At 34.0% G+C, this 25,340-nt stretch overlaps 1 protein-coding gene across 3 annotated transcripts in view; it reads left to right on the top strand.

Moving 5' to 3' along the window:
* LOC132544128 (homer protein homolog 2-like) overlaps positions 1-25,340 on the top strand; it is a 51,634-nt gene that overhangs the window by 14,413 nt on the left and 11,881 nt on the right. Inside the window, exons 1-3 of one of the 3 annotated variants that reach the window (XM_060207697.1) lie at positions 1,146-2,777; positions 20,488-20,644; positions 23,616-23,747. In XM_060207697.1, the coding sequence (XP_060063680.1) occupies positions 2,383-2,777; positions 20,488-20,644; positions 23,616-23,747 (684 nt within the window). In that variant the 5' untranslated portion in view covers positions 1,146-2,382. Of the gene's footprint in view, positions 1-1,145; positions 2,790-20,487; positions 20,645-23,615; positions 23,748-25,340 lie in introns of those variants that run through there. The other 2 variants (XM_060207696.1, XM_060207698.1) reach the window with 2 other exon arrangements.

Here is a 25,340-nt window from a genome sequence, read left to right as displayed (position 1 = left end):
GAGTTATGTAATATATGAATTTGAAAGTGTATCCAATATTTTGAAATTTCAAACTTGGAATTCATTTCATTTAAGCAATTTGATATATTTTCCTGGGAAATTGATTTATTTCTGTGAGAAAAGTCAATTTACCTAAAGCATATAAGAAAACAAAAAGCTTGGCGCAGACTCTTTCTGTGATACATGTGCAGCCCATCATGCATGTGCATTATCTTGAGAATTATATGCAGAGATAACATAACTTTAAGGGCGTTGCTTTTTTTCAGTCGACCATGATATTGCTTTTTCAGGTGTCTACAGAAAACATATAAAACACATCTGACAGCATTAAAAATTTTCTAGACTCACACAAATTTAGGATATTATAAAAATCAAATTGAGAACTAAAAAAATTTGGTTTCTATTTATGTATAACGATATTTATTTCTGTGGACTAGTACTTACATATTGCTCCATGCTGTATTCATATGGAAGCTTAAAAAAGAACTGGAGCTGTTTGTAGCCAACTGTGCTGACTTTGAGAAAGAGTGATAAGAAGGAAGGTCATTATCAGATTCATAAACATTTATATGTGGTACCTACAACTGTATGTGTTGTAGGGGATACAGTTATAAACATTTATTTATCTAGTCCCTGCCAGTTAGGACATACACCCAGTTTCCACTGGCCCCAGGTAGGAGTAACATCTGCAGAACAGAGAGACTGGAGACCCTGCTAGCTCATTTTTAACCAGTAAATCTATATATCATCTCCATCATACTGTGTTCTGAGGAACATATAGTCATAACAAATATCTCCCCCTACAGCAGTAATCTTCACAAAGGAACACTGGACAGTGATTTAATGCTTAGTCTTCAGAGGTTGGATGTTTGTGTCGTTTGTAAGCCGGACTTAAAATAGTCTTGTCCTGACATGAGTCCCATAATTTTTTTCTTCCCACAAAAGTGATTTTTTTCTGTTTTCATTAGAGGAACTCATTGTGGTACGTTCAGTATCTTCATATCTACTACTGGTATTGAACCAAAAATAGACTTGAGGTGCTATACTAACGTGTGTGACCGACTGCATCATCAACACATGTTTTTGTGATCTATTTGTGTTGTCAGTATATATATATATACATTCAGAGACTTGTTGGAAATCAGTAGTGTGATGTTTGTGTAGAGGATACTACCAGGAAAAACACAGAAAAATGCTATCTGGCATTGTTCGATATCGAAAAACTTGGATGACAAAAACGGAAAAAAAATATTGAGAAGAATAATTGCTGCAACTTGGGGAATACAACTGTAGTATCCTGTGATTGTAGGATACTGTTGAGATACAAGAAGGAGGAATACGTGGAAACACTTATTGTAAGTTATACGTACACTGGATTAACTACAGATGGTATGGAAATGGGCATCAACTGACCAGTATTCATACTGGATTAAGTGCAGATGGAGTAGAACTGACCAATAGTGTATATAAACTGTAGCAGGAGAGACTTGTCACTTTCACATTTGTTACAGAAACTATCTGAAATCATTAGTATTTCTGGGATGTTTTTCTAAGATCGTATGTTGGCTGCTGTGGTGTGGCGTTTTTCCTGGTAGTATTCCACAACCACACACTACTAGAGTGAACTTGTAAGATATAAACCATGTGTATCTGCTACCAAGTGGCTCATTATCTCAATTAGAAACCTACCATCACCCCTAGTTACATTCCTCCTGTCTTCCCAGCCACACATTTCTAAATTCTTCTCAAAATCTGCAGATGTATTTTCGATGAAAACTATAGGTTGTCTTGGAAACACATGACAATCCATTGCAAAGAAGTTGCAAGTTATACTCGTTTCTTGGGTATCACAATTATGGGATATTCCATTACGGAGTTTTTGCAGTTAACAGCAGTTTCTGTTTAGCGGTGTGATTTCGGATGTTATGTGTGCGAGGGGAATGCCATTCATGAATACATTGGATTATAAACCTTAACTTGAGAGTCTTCATTCCTATCAACTTACTATTTGGATGTGTTCACGTGTAGAATCCTAAGGATGCAATCCATTTCACTGGAATCGTTTAATAGCATGTAATTTTGTGTTACATGTATTTCAAATACATGTTTTGTTAGGAGAAAGCTTTTATTTATTCATTTCATTACATCAGTGCCAAAAGAATTAATCTGAATCGGTTTCCTAGTCTGATCAAATCTAATTGGTAGATTAGCTTTTATGGAACAATGTCTTCAAATACAAGAATTTGGATTTAAGTCTTCTGGAGAACATTCTGTTTTAATTGTTGTGTTTGGAATTTTGGATGTAGGTATTTGCTTGGAATTTATCTTTGAACAAATTGGGATTCAACTTTTGTGGTAGGTATTTTCTCTGGATTTATAAATATGAAGACATCTTGGTTATCAACATTTTCGAATGATAATAGAAAGCGAGCTCCAACTCCAGAGTTTCCAGTCAACATGTCTGATCTTCCACCAGACTCTGGCACCCGTACAACCCCACGGACCCCTAGAGCACACCATGGCCAGGATGTGATTCGAAGTGTCAGGGGCCGCAGCAGTACACCTGACAGGGGTCGGCCTCAGAGCCCAGTTGTCATCAAGTACCCAGTTCCTGTCAATATAAACATGCAAACCATTCCACCATCCCCAAGGTCAGGACGAAAGGTCAAGGCCATTCCGGATAGCCCACGTGTGCTACGGAACCGTCCTCCCAGTCCAGATGAGTCTTTGCTCCATGACTTGTCTTGGCTGCAGCACCATAACGTTTGGTCCGAAAGGCAAGGATCCTTGTTAGTTGATTATTTATATATACTCTGCATCTTGATATAACACAGTGTTCTAGTTTTCATGCTGAATGTGTGTCATCTTGCAAAGCTGACATAGTTACAGTATCTGTTGACAAAGTTACAACCGGTATATACATGATGACATTGTTATATGATATGTTGATATAGCTACAGTGCATGTTGACATAGTTACAGTGCATGTTGACATATTTACAGTATCTGTTGACAAAGTTACAACTAGTAAATACATTGTAACTGTATATCATGGCATTGTTACTGTATATGACATAGTTACAGTTGATATAGTTACTGTGCATGTTGTGCATGTTGACATAGCTACAGTGCATGTTGACATAGTTAGTGTATGTTGACATAGTTACAGTATATGTTGACATAGCTACAGTGCATGTTGACATAGTTAGTGTATGTTGACATAGTTACAGTATATGTTGACATAGTTACAGTGTATGTTGATATAGTTACAGTGCATGTTGACTAGTATATCAACATATTAACAATAGAGAGCTAAACATTTACTGTAAGTTTCATGTGTTTACCATACATCAACTGTTAGTTTCATGTGTTAACCATACATCAACTGTTAGTTTCATATGTAAACCATACATCAACTGTTGGTTTCATGTGTAAACCATACATCAACTGTTAGTTTCATGTGTAAACCATACATCAGCAGTTAGTTTCATGTGTAAACCATACATCAACTGTTAGTTTTATGTGTTAGCCATACATCAACTGTTAGTTTCATATGTAAACCATACACCAACTGTTAGTTTCATGTGTTAGCCTTACATCAACTGTTAGTTTCATGTGTTTACCATACATCAACTGTTAGTTTCATGTGTAAACCATACATCAGCAGTTAGTTTCATGTGTAAACCATACATCAACTGTTAGTTTTATGTGTTAGCCATACATCAACTGTTAGTTTCATATGTAAACCATACACCAACTGTTAGTTTCATGTGTTAGCCTTACATCAACTGTTAGTTTCATGTGTTTACCATACATCAACAGTTAGTTTCATGTGTTAGCCATACATCAACTGTTAGTTTCATATGTAAACCATACATCAACTGTTAGTTTCATGTGTAAACCATACATCAACTGTTAGTTTCATGTGTTAGCCATACATCAACTGTTAGTTTTATGTGTTAGCCATACATCAACTGTTAGTTTCATATGTAAACCATACACCAACTGTTAGTTTCATGTGTTAACCATATATCAACTGTTAGTTTCATGTGTTAACCATATATCAACTGTTAGTTTCATGTGTTAACCATATATCAACTGTTAGTTTCATGTGTAAACCATACACCAACTGTTAGTTTCATGTGTTAGCCTTACATCAACTGTTAGTTTCATGTGTTAACCATACATCAACTGTTAGTTTCATGTGTTAACCATATATCAACTGTTAGTTTCATGTGTTAGCCATACATCAACAGTTAGTTTCATGTGTTAACCATATATCAACTGTTAGTTTCATGTGTTAGCCATACATCAACAGTTAGTTTCATGTGTTAACCATATATCAACTGTTAGTTTCATGTGTTAGCCATACATCAACTGTTAGTTTCATGTGTAAGCTATACATCAACTGTTAGTTTCATGTGTTAACCATACATCAACTGTTAGTTTCATGTGTTAACCATATATCAACTGTTAGTTTCATGTGTTAGCCATACATCAACTGTTAGTTTCATGTGTTAGCCATACATCAACTGTTAGTTTCATGTGTTAGCCATACATCAACAGTTAGTTTCATGTGTTAACCATATATCAACTGTTAGTTTCATGTGTTAGCCATACATCAACAGTTAGTTTCATGTGTTAACCATATATCAACTGTTAGTTTCATGTGTTAGCCATACATCAACAGTTAGTTTCATGTGTTTACCATACATCAACTGTTAGTTTCATGTGTTAACCATACATCAACTGTTAGTTTCATGTGTTAGCCATATATCAACTGTTAGTTTCATGTGTTAGCCATACATCAACTGTTAGTTTCATGTGTTAACCATATGTTATCAACTGTTAGTTTCATGTGTTAACCATACATCAACTGTTAGTTTCATGTGTTAGCCATACATCAACAGTTAGTTTCATGTGTTTACCATACATCAACTGTTAGTTTCATGTGTTAACCATACATCAACTGTTAGTTTCATGTGTTAACCATATATCAACTGTTAGTTTCATGTGTTAGCCATACATCAACTGTTAGTTTCATGTGTTAGCCATACATCAACTGTTAGTTTCATGTGTTAGCCATACATTAACTGTTTATTTCATGCTTTAACAAATTGTTCCTGCATTAAGTCTAGTGGTCAGTATATATCTAAATTACAACCACAGTAAGGGGTTGGGCTTTTATCAGAATGAATGGGTGGACTTACTACTGGATAAATATGGTACTACCCATGCTACTACATGTGTTTCTAGCTCCTAGCCTACGTGTACCAACTAGGGTCTGCATAAAGGCTGTCAAAGTTTTTTTTTGTGTGTGTTCAGCTGTTTTACTTTTAATGCCATGCCATTTTCTGTTTCTTGTCACCAGTAATCATATTATTTTTGTAGTGATGTTACTTCCTTGTCCTGTTACATGTCTGTGTTTACATTAAAATATAAACAAAACATCCATTAAGATTTAAGAATGTAAAACTGGTTGATATCAAGACATTTAAAACCTCACTCACGTGCACATGTCCTTTTTTTCTCAACCAAATACCTTTTTTCTTTGATGTCTTCAAGTACATAAACAATAGGTAGATAACGCCATGGAATTTGTTGGCTTTCAGATGAAAACATGAATAAGAATATCAAAACTGACAATATACCAATAAAACTTACTTCTATTGTATATGAAAAAAAGACAAACAAAACAGAAACCAAGAGTGACAGTCTTTTAGTAAGTTTTTGCCAATGCTGAACACACAAAAAAGAATTAAGAGGTGCCTTAACTGACAGTCTCTACTTCTGTTGTGCACACATAGCAGATCTCCAAAGTGTCTGAACTGATGTATAGTCTCCTTATGATGTAATAAATTCTCAGCAGAGATATTACAAGTATAATCATATTTAGCAGCTACAAAGCAACAGAAGCAATTTTTAGGTGTTGCTTTTCTGCCTACATTAACCTTTAGAAGTTGAGATTAGTCCACTTTCTCATAAAGATTTAATACATTTTGGTCGTAGGTTTGTAATTTTAATTGAGACATAACTTAAGTTTTAAAAAAAGTTTAAACTAAAAAAAATTTTGTTAAGTGGATGTCGAGGCCCATTGACAGGTCCTTCAATAATTTGCAGGCTGACTTTCAATTGTGTACAAACCTTTAAAACAGTATATGCCATAACACAATAGGTTTTGGGCTTATTGTATAAAAATTTTCTTCTGTTTTTCTTTGTGTTGCAGGATTTCATTTTGGAGTGTCTCATTATGGATACTTTAAAACATAGTGATGCAATTAGCTTTATTAAAACACTACTAATGGTGAAACAATAGCAATATTGAATTTTATGTTCATGTTTTAATGTTAAAACATAACTACTCTAGGTTCTCTAATCATTATAACAACTCTAAAGGCATACTCATAAACAAACCTCCAGGTCATGTATCTATTTTTTTTCCTGATAAATGCAAGTTATTATTTTTTCCCCTTAATGATGTACAGTCATGTGATGCTTGTTCAGTTTTTAGATAACGTGTATGATTGTTATCTATGTAAGTCACTGTTAAATTAGTACACTGTGTTTTATCATTTAATTACTTTGTCTTGTACAGCTTCTGGCAATAGCTACATGGTATCACTTTGTGTACATGATTATACTCAAAGATCTCATGTCTGCCAAGATTTTATTTTAATAGACCTTGATTAAAAATTTAAATTAGAGCTCAAAGTGTGCATAAAATATGGATAAAAACGATGGAGAATCTGTTTTACTCCGAACAGGAAACAGCACTTCCTGCCTATGTTGCCAAAATGTCCGCCCCAGGGAAAATGTTGAAAGTGTCTGTTTGGAATTTTTATTGCAGGAAAGTTTTCATTACTTTCGAGGATATCATTTACTTTTAAGATTGATGTGATGGCTTTTGTTAATTGCCTTTCAGTTAAAACCAACTTTTAATGAAGCTTTCTTTCCCCTTTTTGTAACAATTCTTCGCTTTTGTGTCAGTAAAGTAGTAGCATTGAGTACTTTATTTTTGAAAATTTACCATTATTTACATGATATCAACCTTACACCCTAGTGTGGCTCCAGACCTTCTGTTTTCAGTGTCTCATGTCTCTCTATAACTCATACAATTTATCCCCCACTTGTAGAAGTGGCCCCAATCCTGTTTTCAGTGTCCCATATGTCTCTCTATATAACACATAGAATATAACCCCTACCCATAGAGGTGGCCCTGATTCTTCTGTTTTCAGTGTCCCATATGTCTCTATATAACACATACAATATAACCCCTACCTGTAGAAGTGGTCCCAATCCTTCTGTTTTCAGTGTCCCATATGTCTCTCTATAACATACAATATAACCCCTACCCATAGAAGTGGCCCCAATCCTTCTGTTTTCAGTGTCCCATATGTCTCTCTATGAAACATGCAATATAACCCCTACCCATAGAAGTGGCCCCAATCCTTCTGTTTTCAGTGTCCCATATGTCTCTCTATAACAAATACTATAAAACCTCCATCCTTACTTCACAACCTGCCAAAATGATTGATAAAGCTATACTTATTCATGAAATCAAGTGTCCACGAAATAGAAATTTTTGAAAAACTACAAATTTGCAGTATCTACATATCACACAAGATGTTTACTTATTGTTCGAGAATGAAACTTCCTCTCCATTATATTCCCACATGGACATTACTTCCTATGATTTACATAAGAGTTAACTTTCATTTCTAATGTTTGAATTATAGTGGGCATATGATGGATGGACAATTTCTGTTTTATTGAATGTTATTGGCATCTCTCAGACATGAAATATCTGACATTTTAAATTCTTTGACTTATCGGTTGTTTGTATGTTTATAGTTGAGAATCTCTGGTTCAGGTGGTTTTTGCAGGAATGCATTGTGTATACTTCATTGTCTGACAGGAATTCCTCAGCAGATAATTGTTGTCTCATATACATTAATGTAACACCGATATACTACAGTTGTATAGGAAAGAATCCCAGAAGAAGCAAGCTAAGGGTTAATGTGTTTCTTGGTATGGTAAGATTTCTGGCCATAAGTGTGTTGTGTAATACCACATGTGATGGTTGCAACACCTTGATATTTGAATAACAGATCAGTCTGATAGGTACAGAACAGATGTACATATTTCTGATATATACTGCTGTGTGTTGGTGTACTTCTATAGATAATGGTTTCTCTTTGTATCTCCATACTTGTCAGAATCAAACATATTATCAATTAATACTAAGTGTATAATCATATGTATATACAAGTGTAGTACAGTGATTATAATTGCCAGCTGGTTCATCATGCCAATATGCCAATCCACAAATTTGTGCATGCCGCTATCTGGCCTGCTGAACTTGCCAGGAGTACAAGGTAGACTTTTCTACTCAGACCTTACTGTAATAGACCTGTGTATACTGGGAGGTATATGACACCTTATCAGCATCAGTCTCCAAGTGGTGCTTTATCCTAATATCATTTGATATGCCTGCCCCTCCCTCCCACCTCCCTTTCCAACTTTCACATCTTCTCTCCTTCTATTCATAAGAAAAAATAAAGCTTAAAATGAAATAGGATGCAAACTAGGGAGAGAAAAGAAAGTATAAGAACGTGGTTCAATCTTTAAGGGTTGATAGTGGTATTCCTAGATTAGGTCAGTAATTAATGCTTTTATCAATTACGAAATGAAAAATCTATTTAGTCACTTTAAGATCACGCAAGACCGTTGAAAAGGTTTTCTTGTTCATTTCAAATTTGTGTGGTTTTATATCAAACTTTACAGAAGCTGATGTTGTTTTCAACGATGATGTGCAGTGATAGTATTAAGTTATACTTCATTCTTGGTACAAACTTGGAAGGCAGAATTTCAGTTCTGCCTCACTGAATGTTATGCAGAAGGCCCATCACTTACTGTATAGAACAGTTCGGGTAAAGTGTCATGATACAACCATGACAGCACTAGAAAGTCACTCACTTTGAGTTTCCTGGTGTTCCCATATGCTGCATATAGGGATTGAATTGCATACCTCAAATCTCCGACTCAGTTGGCACTGTCTAATGCTCTACTTAGGATAAACTAATTCCTGGCCCCTGTGAAATTTTCAATGTGAAAAGATTCTGTTTCAGGATGAAAGAGAAAGCAATAGAATTTGTTTGCTCAGGCAATGAATAGTTGACATTTATAAATATTTGTAACATATTGCTTTTTGTAGATAGAAACATAAAATATAACTGATTACTTATAAGATGTAAACAGTTATTTATTTCTGAATTAATTAACTTTATAGTTCAATTTAATTTTATTTTACCTTATTTAAACGATAAAATTGACTCTGTGTTGTAATGCAGAAGATTTTCTTGAAAACACTCTCAATACCAATACAAAGTACTTGTATCGCTAGCTATACATTTTTGCCTCCAGGGATTGAAAGTCATTTTTGTGTAAATGTATGTAGATAATATCACCAGTGGTGTAGAGAACATCTCCATACAGTCAGAGAATATACATGTGAAGATAAAATATAAAAATGATATCATAACTGTTCATTTGAAGCCTACAGGGCTTAATATTTACAACTGGCAAGTTTTTGCCATGACAAGGTAAACAGGTTTCCCAGACATACCCAGTGAGTGTAGGTAGGTAATAGATGACCAGTTGATTGACAGGGTGACTTATTGCAATGGACATCACCTGTCACCTTGTCCACATCTATCCATATTTAGTCTTCAGGGGCCCAATAAGGGATAAAATGGAAGGCAGATAATGCATTTTAATGGAAATTTGTGGTCTGTCCTCTAAAGGCACCTCACTCTGATGTTGACACCTAAAAGCAAAGTGTTGTAAGCGGAATTGATGTTTACACCTGAGAGATATGTTGATTCAGTTTTTTTAGTCATGCTGAATGTGTTTATATCAGATAAATTCTCTACTGTTTCTAGTATATAGGTTTTGTCTCTTGTGATAAAATAGCAGTAATTTTCTCAGTGCCTCGGGAAGTGGAAGTCGACATCCTGTTAAGGCTGTGAAAACCTATCAAGGTTGATTTATCCAAAAACTAACTGATCTTGGTTGATGTATAGTCAAAGTTGGATAAAAATGTTGGCATCATCATCAACTCTGTCTGAGACTTCTCAGGATTCTGTGTTTCACAGCTCGTTCGATGGAACGGATGCTGCCTCTTCATCAGATGACGAAGTGTTTTTTGAGGACCTTGATATAGGAGAAGAAGAGTATGTAGTGCTTCTTATGTCTCATATAATTTATTAATATTTTAGAGTCATAATTAATGGTGATAAATTTGTGTTTTAATGGTGTACATGTACACACGATGCATGTTTTCATTCATCTTATTACTACAAGAAAAATATCAAGAAAACAAAAAAAATTGGGCGCAATATATACTTAACTGAACATTTGGGATGGCTATCACAAATGTTCAGTTCAGTATTAAGCATCATTTATGTTACGATGTTAAACTAACAGAACTGCCCAGCTAGCCAGGCAAATTAATGCATATGTATTCTATATCATATGAAATATGAAGAAATGAACATTGAGGTCATAAGTTTTTAAGATAGCGTCATGCGTTAATGTTTTGTATGTATGAATGTATATATGCCTGTACAATTTTATCAGTATAAAGCTAACTGTAATTCACATTTCACTATGATTATGTGAGTGACTTCTAAAATAATGAAATGCAATCAAAATTTCAACTTCAGCTGTCCATAAACCGGTTATTATATGTGTTACTACCTACAAGTTACCCCTTTTCTCTAAATATATTTCTGTAAATGGATGACTTACTCCTAAATTCAATTAAATCCATTTCTTCTTCAGTGGCTTAATTCATTTCTAAAAGAATCTTACCCTTATGTCAATCCCTCAATTGTTCTCCTTAGAAACTTAGAAATCTCTTGAAAATTCTGCTTATGTGCCTGTCTTACTTCATAAAGCTAGATTTGAAACCTGTTAATTACTTGACTGTTCAAATCTCCCATGGTAACCTTTATGTACATATTTAGTGTTAGATTTGTTTCAATAAATTGGAAACAAACACAACCATTAATCCAAGATAAACTTTCTTTAAAATTAAAAAATAAATGATCTTATTGATGTATCGTAAACCTTTGGTCAGTCCAAACAAAATTAAATCAACATATTGAATGTGTTTAAATTATACGAAATCCTGCTTGTGGAAGTTAATGGGAGATCAAACTATCAAAGTCAACTGAAACCATCCACTACAAGATTTTAAAAACATATTTATTATTATCAATCAATTGACAAGCAATTATTTAGCCAATTCTGGTTTATTCCTTTGCCTTTTCACTCCAACCGTTTAGCCCTGGCAAGAGCTAGGGTGTTGTTTTGAGCCAGAAAGTTATGACAAACCTTAGCAACATGGGGCTGCAAGGTTAAAGGAAGGCGGTATGATGATTACAAGCAAAAAAAGAAACATTGTTTGTCTCGATACATTGATTATTTGGAACACATTTTGATGATTTTTTTTCATCAATCACAGACTGCATTTGGTATCAGGACCAGATCCTAATATGTTACTGCTGTAGGATTTCCATGGGAGAGAGATGTTTCATGCCTTGAGATATCCCTACCCATACCACAATAGACTCTCCCTCGAACCTGTTACTTTCCGTTATGCAAGGGTTAGAATATTGCTCACCATGACTTCAAAAGACACATTGTCATCATCTGACCTGTAAAATGTGAAGCAAGACTCATCGGTGAACAGCACATGTCTCCAATGGACCAAACAAAACTGATTAGGTGCATGTGCAAGCAGCCATTGCGTTTGACGTTGGCATTGCCTCTGCATAAGTGGTGGACCAACATAAGGATGTTGTGGCTTTAAATGAAACTCCCCCCCTCACAACCGATTCATAACCAATCTTGGATGCACTGGCCAACCATAAGTGCCGACAAGTGCAGGCGCCCGCACCTGGGATGGTCACTCTATCTCCCTGTGGCTCTGAGACGCTGAACTGAATGGGAGAGTTTTGTCTCATGTACACCATATTACTGGACAGCATGACGTTGCAAATGCACCTGCATTGTTAGATCAGTGGTCCTACCACTATCGACTTCACTCAATCACAGCATTTCGCTCTACAATAACTTCAGAAAGAAATGTTGTATTGCTGATCTGTACTGTTCCAGCATTCAATTTGAAATGATTTACCAGCACATATGGTGCAGAAATTTCATGTTTCACACAAATTTCCATTATGGGATGAACCGGCTTGTTTTTGGGGCAGACAGGTAGGGGCCAAATGAAATAAAATCTAAATGTCAGGCATTCAAGAAATTTCATGTTTCATTTTGTTTTTCCTCACTCTCGGGCTATTGCAATGAGGAAGACATGTATTTATGCTTATATTAGTGGAACCTGATATTGAGACTATAACTACACAAACTAATGCTAAAGCATATCAATAAGTCTTTTAATCATTATGTTGACATAAGAGATAGGCATAATCAGTCTGTGAGCTGGGTATATAATATAACAAGTGACTTTAATGTATACCCATGCCAGATGCCAAAAAATTTGTGCTTGGCATTTATAACAATCAGAAAAACATAACTTTTTAAACAAAGTTTTGGCCTTAGAGTGTGTCATTTGGCACAATGTCAAAGCAAAAAGACTTGAAAGAAAGCACACTGAATCAATGCTGATGAAAGAAAGCACACTGAATTAATGCTGATGAAAGAAATCACACTGAATCAATGCTGATGAAAGAAATCACACTGAATCAATGCTGATGAAAGAAATCACACTGAATCAATGCTGATGAAAGAAACCACACTGAATCAATGCTGATGAAAGAAATCACACTGAATCAATGCTGATGAAAGAAATCACACTGAATCAATGCTGATAAAAGAAACCACACTGAATTAATGCTGATGAAAGAAATCACACTGAATCAATGCTGATGAAAGAAATCACACTGAATTAATGCTGATGAAAGAAATCACACTGAATTAATGCTGATGAAAGAAATCACACTGAATCAATGCTGATGAAAGAAATCACACTGAATCAATGCTGATGAAAGAAATCACACTGAATCAATGCTGATGGAAGAAATAACACTGAATCAATGCTGATGAAAGAAATCACACTGAATCAATGCTGATGAAAGAAATCACACTGAATCAATGCTGATAAAAGAAACCACACTGAATTAATGCTGATGAAAGAAATCACACTGAATTAATGCTGATGAAAGAAATCACACTGAATCAATGCTGATGAAAGAAATAACACTGAATCAATGCTGATGAAAGAAATCACACTGAATCAATGCTGATGGAAGAAATAACACTGAATCAATGCTGATGAAAGAAATCACACTGAATCAATGCTGATGAAAGAAATCACACTGAATCAATGCTGATAAAAGAAACCACACTGAATTAATGCTGATGAAAGAAATCACACTGAATTAATGCTGATGAAAGAAATCACAGCATTGAAAGAAATCACACTGAATCAATGCTGATGAAAGAAATTATTGGCCGGGTTGCACATAGTGCAAATCTGGATTATAGTATGGTGAATGTCGGTGGGTGGGCAGGGAAAAGGGGTACCAGTTTTGTAGAATTGACTCTTCCTAGAATTTTTGATGTAGGAGCTTGAAACTTTGTAGGATGTTCACATATATATTGAAGATGTGCACCTATTAATTTAGGATTCATTCCGGACGTTTTTTCTTGATTTTCCAGGCTTTGGAACTTAGTCATTAGTCTGACGTGGAAAAGACAAGATGACAGCCTTTGTCTCTCATTGGTTGAGATGTTGTTTTGAACATGTTAGCCTCTCATTGGCTGAAACATTGTTTTGAGCATGATATATAACATTGCACTCATCCCGCAACCTGCCATTTGTGGCTTTGCCCCATTTTACTGAATCAATGCTGATGAAAGAAATCACACTGAATCAATACCGATTAAGTGACATGTTATATATATGTTTGTGGTATCAATTGCTTACAATAGCCATTCACAACTTGCTGCATTTGCTATCAATATGAATATTGGTCACACATAATCCTGACACCAATATCCATATCAATAATAAGAAGGCCTAAGATTCAAATTGTGATGAAGCAAGAATTGAAAGGGTTTGAACTATAATGAGACAGGAAATTAGTTTTTATTGAAAAATTCAAACTAACTGGAGATTTACCCTATAGAAGAAATGTGGTAAACAAGAGAAAAATGACCAAGCCATTTGTTACATGTTAGATCATTGTCATCTGACCTAATCATTATCAATCCAAGGCTCTAGAATGCGGCAGTTAAGGTTTAGGCTCAAGCAGTTTAATTTGGGTGGATTTTTAAACTTATTTGTTTAAATCTTGCATGCTTCTTGAAACAAACTCCTATGTAGCCAGACAGAAAGTTATTTTCTATCTAAAAATAAAAATATTCAGCTATCAGTAAACAATGATAAACAACAGTCTTTGTCACTCATTTGATGGAATCTTAGACTTTGTAAAGGCTGCATAGAACAGTTTCTTCAACTCTCTGGTGAAAATATATGCAAATAATTAGGTATAGATATTATCACAAAACATTGGGATCCTAAAAAGAGGAATTTAACATTCTGTGAAAGTATTGATGTAGTCTGGAAAAACCTTGCCATCAGAAATTTTAGAAATCACATGCACTTATTAATCGTATATATTGAAACTAAAACTTTTATGATAAGGTGTATTTTCCAAGCTACGCTATAAAGTACAGAGATAAGGAATTTGGTTGTTTGGGTGTACAAAGCCAACCTGCCAATAAAACTTATATCGGTCTTTGAAGATATTTAAAACAGGTCTAGGATGCATTTGAGTGGCCAATACAATCTGACAGGTTATCTGGAACAAATACCAGTATTGTCAGTATATGCCTTTTTTCATTTTCTTTACATACATGTAGTTCAGAGTTGCTGGGAAATTCAGGATGTTTATTAGTAATTGATTTACGATTGATTTTAAAATCTTTCCATTTGAAAATGTTTACAGATCAGGTAAAATATACACTAGCTGGTTGTCCAAAGATGTTTAATGCTGGGTTTGTGTCATTTATTGTCTTGAGAAGTGTATTAAGCTGATACAATGGTTATTGTTGTCAGACATGATAAGCTGACATGCCTGATACATGACTGTTGTTACACATGTTTTATTGCATTTAAGGAGGGATTTTACCTGATAGTCTTATTATTTATGACTTCTAAGGTCTATGTTGGGATTCAAACATTTATCATAAATCAAATATTCAATATTGATGTTCAATAATAATATTAATATTTAATAACCAAATTATTAACATTAAAAATCAAAATACGAACATTTGAAGCCATATATCAAAGGACTAGAATTTTACCCTGCTCCTTAAAAGATTTTGCAGTCTTCACTGCCGTTCTTTGATGTTATAATGTTAAATGTCCTCAGTGTTTTTGGTTGTTTGAGCCTCTTATACATTAAATATTATAAAGGCCTGGTATAAAACTGAAGAAATGTCACAGTGTACTCATTGATGATGATCAGAAACATTACTGATGTTAAACTGACAACAAAGGAATAATGACTACATTGTAGTAAGTTGTTGATGATTTGAAAATGAAGTATCAGGTTTGGTGACAAAGTTGCCTAAAAAATACTGTGTTTTTACATATTTCAGGTCTGTATCAAAAGCTTGGTATCCTGTTGCGGTAAACAAGATTTAGGATTTGGTAGATAATTACGTGTGATTGATATTAATTGGTTTCAATATAAAGATTAAATGTAAACATATAATTTTTAAGTTTACTCTTCATGTGATTTAAGTAAATATATCTAGAAAGCAATTACTCCTGTCAGATTGTCAATAGTTTGATTTAGGTAGCTGCATGGGGTCTCAAATAGCAAACATTCCTTTAAAAACACTAATTCATGGACAAGATAAAAAAGGGACATAATTTGATTTGAAGTATTAAATTACAATGACTAAGTATTGTTAATCTTTTCAAGAAAGATAATGTAACTTCCTTGTTTAAACATCTACTATGGTCACTTTTTTTATTTAAAGATCAGAAATAAGGAAACTATTTGAAGATTTAATTGGAAATATTGAATTACAAGTCTTGTTTTCCAGCAAGATCAGTTCAGTTCCCTCAATAAAAAAATCTTTTTATTTTCTCTTATGGATCCCTGGAACAGACTTCCATTTGTGTCCCCACGTTATTAGGCATTTATTTTGAAACCAGAGAGCAGTGGTTGATCTGTTAGAAAATTATAGAGATCTTCTAAAGGTATACGTATTTGTAAATAAGTCAAATATTGATGGTTCTGTGTAATCTTACCATTGACCAATGCATTATACACATTCTAAACTTACTTTCATGAAAATAACAACAACTGAAGTCGACACCACACTTGACAATAGATAGAAATACAATGGGGTTTAGCTTTCAGAATGTACTCATATACACAACGTACAGTGAAAATATCCTACAGGTTATATTAATGTCCCGAATTTTTGTCATCGTAGTCCTGCATTTTTGGTTAATATGAATTAGACTACAAATTAAGAATGACATTATGAAGTGATATTATTTTTTTCTGTATTATTCTAACTGACAGCATAGCTTGGCATACACTTCAAGTTCAAGGGTTTGCAGCTCCTACTTAATGATCAGTACATGTATAATATAACAAATGTAACAAATTGTAAACATTTTTGTAATTGTTTCTTTTTTTGCCAGTTTTAGTTCAGAGCATCTTCGATAATTAGAAATAAAAAAATCAAATTGCATTGGCTTCATGAAGCTGCTAGAACTGTTTTGAATCATACTTGAGTAAACATATATTTATTGTGACAGGCTTTTAACACACTAGTGCTCGCTTTACATTCTTACAAATATTACTAAGACTTTTAAATTCACTAAAAGGACAGACACTCTTTTGGGATAGGTAAAAACTGCAAGGAATGGGGTCAATTATTGTCATACATGGATTAGTTCTGTTGTTACAAAATATACCTGTGTACCTTACTACCTGTCTGAGACAGTAAGTGGTAGGTGCAGGTTTGAGTTTGATCTAGGCATGTCTCATTTCACCTCATGTCTATCTTGTAATGTTTATTTGTTTACACAATTTTTGATGTAAACAAAATTACCTGACTTTTCAAGGAATTTGTTGACGTTATCCATGCCTCCTATGAAACATCCTATGGGAAGGTAAGGAATGATAGACAATGATTTTTCAGAGATGACTTAGTTGGCATTCATTTTCATCACAAACGTAAAACTGTATAAGACACATTATGTCTAATTTATAGAAAGCTCTTCATTTTCAGTTTATACATATTTGCTCTTGTTAATGTTGATGAAGATTTCTGCTTCAGTCATGACGTTTAGGTAGAAGTTTTATTTACCTGTATCTTGTCTGTAATAATAGAACATTGCTGTACAAAACACCAAATCAAAACCTAGCTTTCTTAAATCTACAACAAGATACATGCTATAAAATATTCTGACATCATCTTTGTATTACTTGTAGCCATTTATAATGAATATATGTAACATAAGTAACTATTGGACCAAAAATTAATGGGATTTTTCAATCATCTGATGCATTTATATTTCGTTTGAGTTATTAAAACCAAGATGGGGAGGTGCACAAAGCCCCACAATTCAATAAATTTTGTAATTATCATATGATCTTAGAATAATGTCAAGTTCATGTGTATATTCTGAACTGTACCAATTAGAAATACACGTGTCATCTCTCTGAACTTTATTGACATTATTGTTCACATAAAAAATCTTGTATAGACTTGTTTATGTTGTTTAACAGGTTTTAACAATAATTATTTGTAAATTCATAGCAACATCATACCTGCATGACAATGGCACTTTTCAAAACAACTGATAAAACAGGTTTTGTGTGGTGTATATCAAGCTTGACACAGTTTTCATGTGATAGAAGGAGCAGTGTCTAATCAATATTCACCATTTAATCACTGGTCTATATTCCCCGGTTTTACCTTTTGGTGTAAGGTTACAGGTGCCCGCCGTGAATAAATACATTCATAATTAAGTGGGGTATTGGGTGTTTATCATCTATTACAATTTTCATGATTTTAAAATTTGGGGAATAGTTTATATAAACTTGAGTATACTTGTCTGATATTTGTTCATGGCCATTTTAGATGTCAAGTTAAATGTTTGCTAACATTCTGCATTCTTTGTAGTTATTTTGAGAGAGTTGCCCTTATTAATGAAAAAATGAAGTTCCCAGTCACTTTCAGTTCTGAGTGATATATGGCCATGATTTCATGTTTCCATATTGCATGGTTTTACTGATGATACATATGTATTATGTACTCAAAATTTTGCAGAATGTATTCGAGGTTTCATTTCAAATGAGATATGAAACAAATCTTTGAAGTTTTTATTATTACTAAGCATTGGAAATGAAAAAAAAACAATTTTAAGATACTTTTTATCACATGAATCATAAAAGGTACATATTGACAAGTTTAAAGTGATAGTATGAAGGACAAAATGAAAATGGAGAAAGCCATTTTGTTGTGTCGTTTGTCATTCATGATGTAATTTCATTGTCCATATCATGACATCACAATAGATTGCTTACAGACACAGCTAATGAGAAACGCACAAGGTATTACACTGGTGACATACCTAAAAATATTACCAGGGCCAATTCAGTGCATAACAAGATGATAAGCACACATCTTTCTGTGAATATATAAAGATATGACAAAAAATCTTACCAAAATTCAATCAATACAGACAGTTTAGACACTTTCTTGGGGTTGGAATTCATGCTATGGAAATCCTATAAGCAGAGAAACAGGCCTCACATCACTTTTTGATTTCAGAGTAGGTGTTTTGTATTTTGCTATCAGGAACAAATGTGCTAAAATAAAGATTGGAGACATGATATAAGATAAAAAAAAAATGATTTTGATTTTGAAAAGTTGTATACTTCTATATGTACCTTCATACAAGAAAGTATTTATAGTTATTATACAAAGGTAGGGTATGTTGTACAGACACTTAATTATCATGGTCTCACAAGTGATAGCCTGGCCAGGAAGATTGATTGGGTAGGGGGAGGGAATGGAGAAAACTGAGGGATTAGTGTAGTAAGGCGAGGTGTTGAGTGGAGAGATACTGAACTGGGCTGGTAAATTGGTAATCGATAACAAATATTGGATGTCAGTCTTCAGGTGACCCAGGCCACATTTTTATGTAGACCCCTAAGTGTGAGTAAACATTTTTGAGAACAAAGTCCCCTATTGTCATTCTGTCACATGTATAGCGGCCATTTAATATTGGCAAAATTATATATGGGCCTTATAAAATACTTACCAGGTCCAATAAATAATGTTGACTGTGTATTCAGGTCTGTACCTCATGTAATCTCAACATTAAATTGTTACCTATAGTCTATTATAAATCCGGTGATGAAAATGAAAGGCATTTGCAAATTGACAGTCCATGTTGTACCATGATAAAACACCTGTACAGTTATTTTGACTTAAGGATACAATTCTGCCAAGAATAATAATCAGTTCTGGAGCTAATGTATTATGTGGGAGCCTGCAATGTTACTTTCAGTGGCAAATCAGAGTGGATTATACAGGAATGTCGATTGGTTCGCTGGGTGGTGATAATGTTGGACTGACAGGCTAACTAATATTATATCTGTATTGGAATGTGTTCTGATGGACTTACTGTTGTCCTGTGTTTAAATTATAATGCTAGTTTATGAAGATGTCACGTAGGAGAGTTGTAAGGACATTGTCTACCCCTGTAGCTGTACTCAGTGTGTTACGGTAGGTGTATTTGATAATTTGGAGTTGGAATCTGGAACTCATCAGATGTCCATGTGAGGTCTGACTGCACTATATGTGGCATGTGTATATCAATATTTATCTGAAATATTGGGCACTGAACACCAGCTTTACACATATTACTGAGAATAGACACTTTAACTGTATTCAATACTATCATTTATAACTGATCTGAAAGTTTTACATTGAATTATGATGGTCCATCCAGACACGTTTCACAGGAATAACACATCTGTATGTTCATATTAACTCACATTGTTCACACATTAACACTTTAAGGTGTATAGGCAAAAGATACTGGTGTGTAGTGAAAGAGATGCCTGATTTTCATTGAAGGCTGTGAAAGCCAGGATAAACGTTTTGTTAACTGTTATTACTGATTTCCCAGGTTAACATAGTGAAAGTTAAAGATACAAGAAATAATTTCTGAAATGAGAAAGTAAATGATACATTGGTTAGAAGTTTAAAAGTTCAACAATATTTTTTTATTGGTCAGGCGTTACTGATTTGAGTATTCTAAGTTGACTGGGAAAGTGATTTATACAATAAGATTATATTTTAACTCTAAATGTTATTTATGTTTATTCTTTGATTTCTGATATTTTAGGGAGCAGCCCTTCTTCACTACCAAGGCCCATGTGTTCCAGATTGACCCTGAGACAAAGAAGAACTGGGTGCCAGCATGTCAGTCATCAGTCAGTGTGTCTTACTACTACGACAGTACAAGAAACACATATAGGATCATCAGTGTTGATGGATCCAAGGTATCGCACTGATAATCACTTCTCCTTTCCTAATCTTTATTCTTTCTTTCCATTGTCAATAACAATAGTGTCTTTCTCCCAAATGTCAATTTACCATCTTAGTTGTGTGTATTCGTCTCCCCAAAAACATTATATCGTGACTTTCCTCTCCAAAAATATCAATCACTATGTCGCTTTTCCCACTATAAGTAACACTGAGATAAAAATCATTATCTCCTTCTGTGATATCAACAGTGATCTCTCCTTCCTCCTGGTTTTCCACTCCCAATATACCATTTAATGACATGTAGTTAACTACATATCAATAATGACCTCCTTCTTCCTAAAGATAATAATGCTTTGCCTACCTCCAAATTTCAGTGATGACATCTAACTTCTCAAGTATGAGTAAGGATATTTTCCATTCAAAGGTCTACAAAGATATTTCCCTCCCCAAGATCTGAACAGTGATATCTCCCTCTCTATTTTAATAATGATATTTCCATAACTCCATAAATATTGATCTTTCCTTTCCCACTACCTACAATAATCCCCTTTTTTGATAACATTTCCTACCCTAGGATCTGAACAGTGATCTCTCCCTCTCTATTTTAATAATGATATTTCCATAACTCCATAAATATTGATCTTTCCTTTCCCACTACCTAATATAATCCCGTTTTTTGATAACATTTCCTACCCTAGGATCTGAACAGTGATATCTCCCTCTCTATTTTAATAATGATATTTCCATACCTTCATAAATATTGATCTTTCCTTTCCCACTACCTACAAAAATCCCCTTTTTTGATAATATTTCCTACCCTAGGATCTGAACAGTGATCTCTCCCTCTCTATTTTAATAATGATATTCCCTTACCTCCACAAATATTAATATTGATCACTCTCCCCAGCACCAATAACAATCCCATCCTCAATTACCTGCGATCACCCATCCGTCTCCAGCGTCAGTAACAATACTTCTCAGTTTCTTTCTGGATGTTCATGGATCCATTTAATCTGTCTGAGAGTTGTGTTTGCTGGTCATTTTACCAGCTTTAAAAATCGATTGTTCGAAAGATAGCACGCTTGTACTTCCTCATGTCTACCATTGTATGTTACCAATTTCTGGTGAAATGTATAGTAACTTCTCACATCTGTTTCATGCGTATAATCTGTTAGCTAATTCTGTGTTTATTCAATTTTGGTAAAAGCATTAGTTCCATGTGCAGTTAATTTACTTTCTTCAATCACATTTCACATATACTATACAGTGGAAAAATGCCAAGGTTGATCAGAAATGTTGGATAGATATCCGAGCCAAAGTCTTGCTAGCTTGTCACATGGTACATTTCATTCACTTCAAAATTTATGGAATCATTTTTGGCTGTACTAGTATTTATTTATCTTCCAATCAAGCATTATTAATGTTCATTTGCAGGAAAACTTTCTTTTTCGGTAATTTTACATTCATTTCAAACATTGGGATCCAAGAGTTTGTTAACAGAAATAGAGGCAAAAGCAGTTTTTGAATAAATCCACAATGAAGTATGGCTCGGTTTGGCATAATAGTATGAGTCATATGGACAACAGGAGAAAGTTGTAGGTTTTAAATTGTTTACAAATGGCCATACTGTTTATACAACACCGGTAATATTATCCCAATGAAGCTGTAGATAGAACATTACCCTAAACATTTCCCTATTTTTTTTTACACTCTATATTCACATTTCCCCTTCCTGATAAAGTAGATGCCATCTGTGAAATCCCATTCAGATTACCACTTCACCTAAATTTCATGCCTCTGAAATTTGAATGGCTTTTATTTCTTTTGGCAAATACTACAATTTGTACTGGTTTGAGTTTTCAGTCAGACTCGGAGAGGGGGAATGGGATTGGGGAGCAGGTAGCAATTTATTATTATATCTTCTGTTATCTGTGAAACGTTTCCTGCCGTACCAGCAATAAAAAAATACTTTAAGCTCCTTGCACTTTTGTGATCTCAAGAGAGTATAAAGTTATTCTTTCTTTTTTTATGTTAATGAAGATTTATTTTTAACTAAGAATTTGGGGAGGGGAAAACCTGTGTTCCTTAAACACTGGGGTAGGAATAATGTATTTCCTGTTTAGGCTTAGAATCAATATTCGAATCAATGAACACTATTGCATACACAATGTTACAGTAATGGGCACACATTTCCATCCAATTTCATTATACTCTCACCATTATGGTAAATGGGGTCTTTCTGAGAATGCTAATTTAGTAATTTAAAAGTAGAAAATGTAATTAGGAGATTTTCCTGATGAGGTAGAATATGCAATTAGGATAATTGGTAATTATGGTCATGTTAATAAGGAATTTTGGTACAACAGTAGCTACACATGTCTATATCTAGCATTGTACATAATATTATATTGTTTTCACAATCAGGTTACATTTCACATATAGTACTATATGATCACTTGGTACTGATTGTGTTTCGTTGTTTTGCAAGTTGTCACAATCCTGAGTTGCAATAGAATTGTGGTTTGTTGAAAATTCATTCTGCTAAATATCAAATAGAGATAAAATGTTATTGTATCCCTTTTTCTGACTTGTCCCTGTGTAATCTATCATTCATTGTGTTACAAAACTATTACCTACTTATTAAGATGGCATTAGATTTGTTATCTTGTTCAATCAAATATTGAAGTATCACATCAAAGTGACTTAATAATGCTTTACATTCTAATGAAATCTGTTTCCATGTAGACAGTTTTTAAACATACAATGTTACATGATAAACTTATGTTGATTAATGTAGTAACATTTTCCCTGTCCAACCAGGCAAGTCTTTGGAAGAAATTCTTTGGTAGTTGACTTACTCCCACACACAGATATGGGAGAAAGTGTTCAACTGGAACCAGGACAGCTTGTAATTAAGGATTTTGTTGACTTCAAGACATCATGGTATACATCATGTTTTTCAACTTCATTCATTTTGATTTACAGGCGATAATAAACAGTACCATCACACCAGGCATGACCTTCACTAAGACATCACAGAAGTTTGGACAATGGTCAGATCCTCGGGCCAACACTGTTTATGGTCTAGGTTTTACTTCAGAGGCAGATCTTGCCAAGGTAAGATATATCTAGACTAAACAAAATAACCGATTTGATCTAGTCAAAAGAAAACTTCAAATACGAGGTATGAATTTATTGCAGAAATTTTATTTCGGTTACTTTATGATAGTTTTGACAAGACATGTAATATATCTCATGTTTGTTTTTGAAGGCCTGCAAATGTTTTTTTATCTTGAACATACTGTACAGTGCTATTGGTATATAGCATCTAATAGTGTAGGGTCAGTGGTAGTATATCTGATAATGAGCCCATACAAAGGATTGTAATATAAAATATAATGTAACGTAAAACATAATAAAACTGGTTAAAATGGAAGGCTGTTCCATGATATAACAACATGTCTAGTATATAGGAAAATAAGAAGTAACAAACGGAGTTGAGATTTTACATGGTCAAGGAATTTTTAAAATGATGTCATTTACATAAACATACCCTAAGGTCACTTTCTTGTGTTCTTGTGACAGGTAAGTTATAATTGATATTATACAGATTTTATCAGGTAGAATACCTGTCAGTTTGGAATGTCATCCTGCATTGTTCACCATTATCATTGACTGAGAGATAGTGAGAAACTGACACCTGAGTTCATTCAATTAAGGAAAGAAAGTGGTCAGTTCTAGAGTGGTCAGTATTGTTTACCAAGGTTGTATCGAGATAGATATGTCCAGGTTGGTGTCCATCCATCCTGATGATTAGAAGGTAATCAAGTATGAAATTAATCTTGTATCCTCCAGGACATAAATACAGGTGTCTAACTGTAGGTCACACTACCAGCTGTACATGTGAAACAAGCTGAAGGGAGCTACTGATATCCCAGACATACACTCCCTGCTTGTCATGTAGTGATGTCATATAGTGATGACACGGTGATCAGATATTACCAATATCTAATCATTTAATCACATCTGATGTAATGCAGGATTGTAATTTTACAAGCAATCATTAATACCTTAATATTTTCTTGTGTTTTTGAGCAAAAACCAAATTGATATTTTGAGTAATAAAAATGCTTATTGCCAATAATTCTAGATGAGTGAGGTATTTTATATTAAATACATAAAAGAAAGTATTACTTACTTCACATATTAAGTAAACAGTCAGCTGATTATATAATCAGTTAACTACATGAGAAAGGCTGTTTGATTTTTACTGATTATTAATGGTGGATTTTAAACAATTTCCCATCACAAATGTCAAGGACCAACCCTTTTCTCAAGTAGACAAGGCTTTAGTGTTGTTTTGGCAGACTTTGGGATGGTTTAATACCAGTGACTGTGTAGTTAAGTTAGTTTTACCATCAATCAAGATTACCAAAGATCCTAAGTGTTTTTCATGTGCTGTTTCAGTTAGAACAATTACTAACTCAGTTGTGTTTCAAAGGTGTGAATTGATGAGAAATTTGATATTTTTGTTGCAGTCTGGATTAAATGTCAGGTGTAAAAGAAAATATCATATACATTTAAATCAGGCATTGTAATGAATTTTTTAATTTACTGGATGGTATCAAAAAAAAATTAAGGACAATACTGCAGGAAAATTATAGTGATACATATCTAGACAATTTACCTTTCTTAAGCATCTTAACAGTT

Source organism: Ylistrum balloti, unplaced genomic scaffold, assembly GCF_031769215.1.
Source record: "Ylistrum balloti isolate Yb309-2 unplaced genomic scaffold, AGI_CSIRO_Ybal_v1 Utg369782, whole genome shotgun sequence".
NCBI classification, from domain to species: Eukaryota; Metazoa; Mollusca; class Bivalvia; order Pectinida; family Pectinidae; genus Ylistrum; species Ylistrum balloti.
The sequence above is the reverse complement of the archived record's forward strand: the minus strand, read 5'-3'. Positions and strand labels throughout refer to the sequence as shown.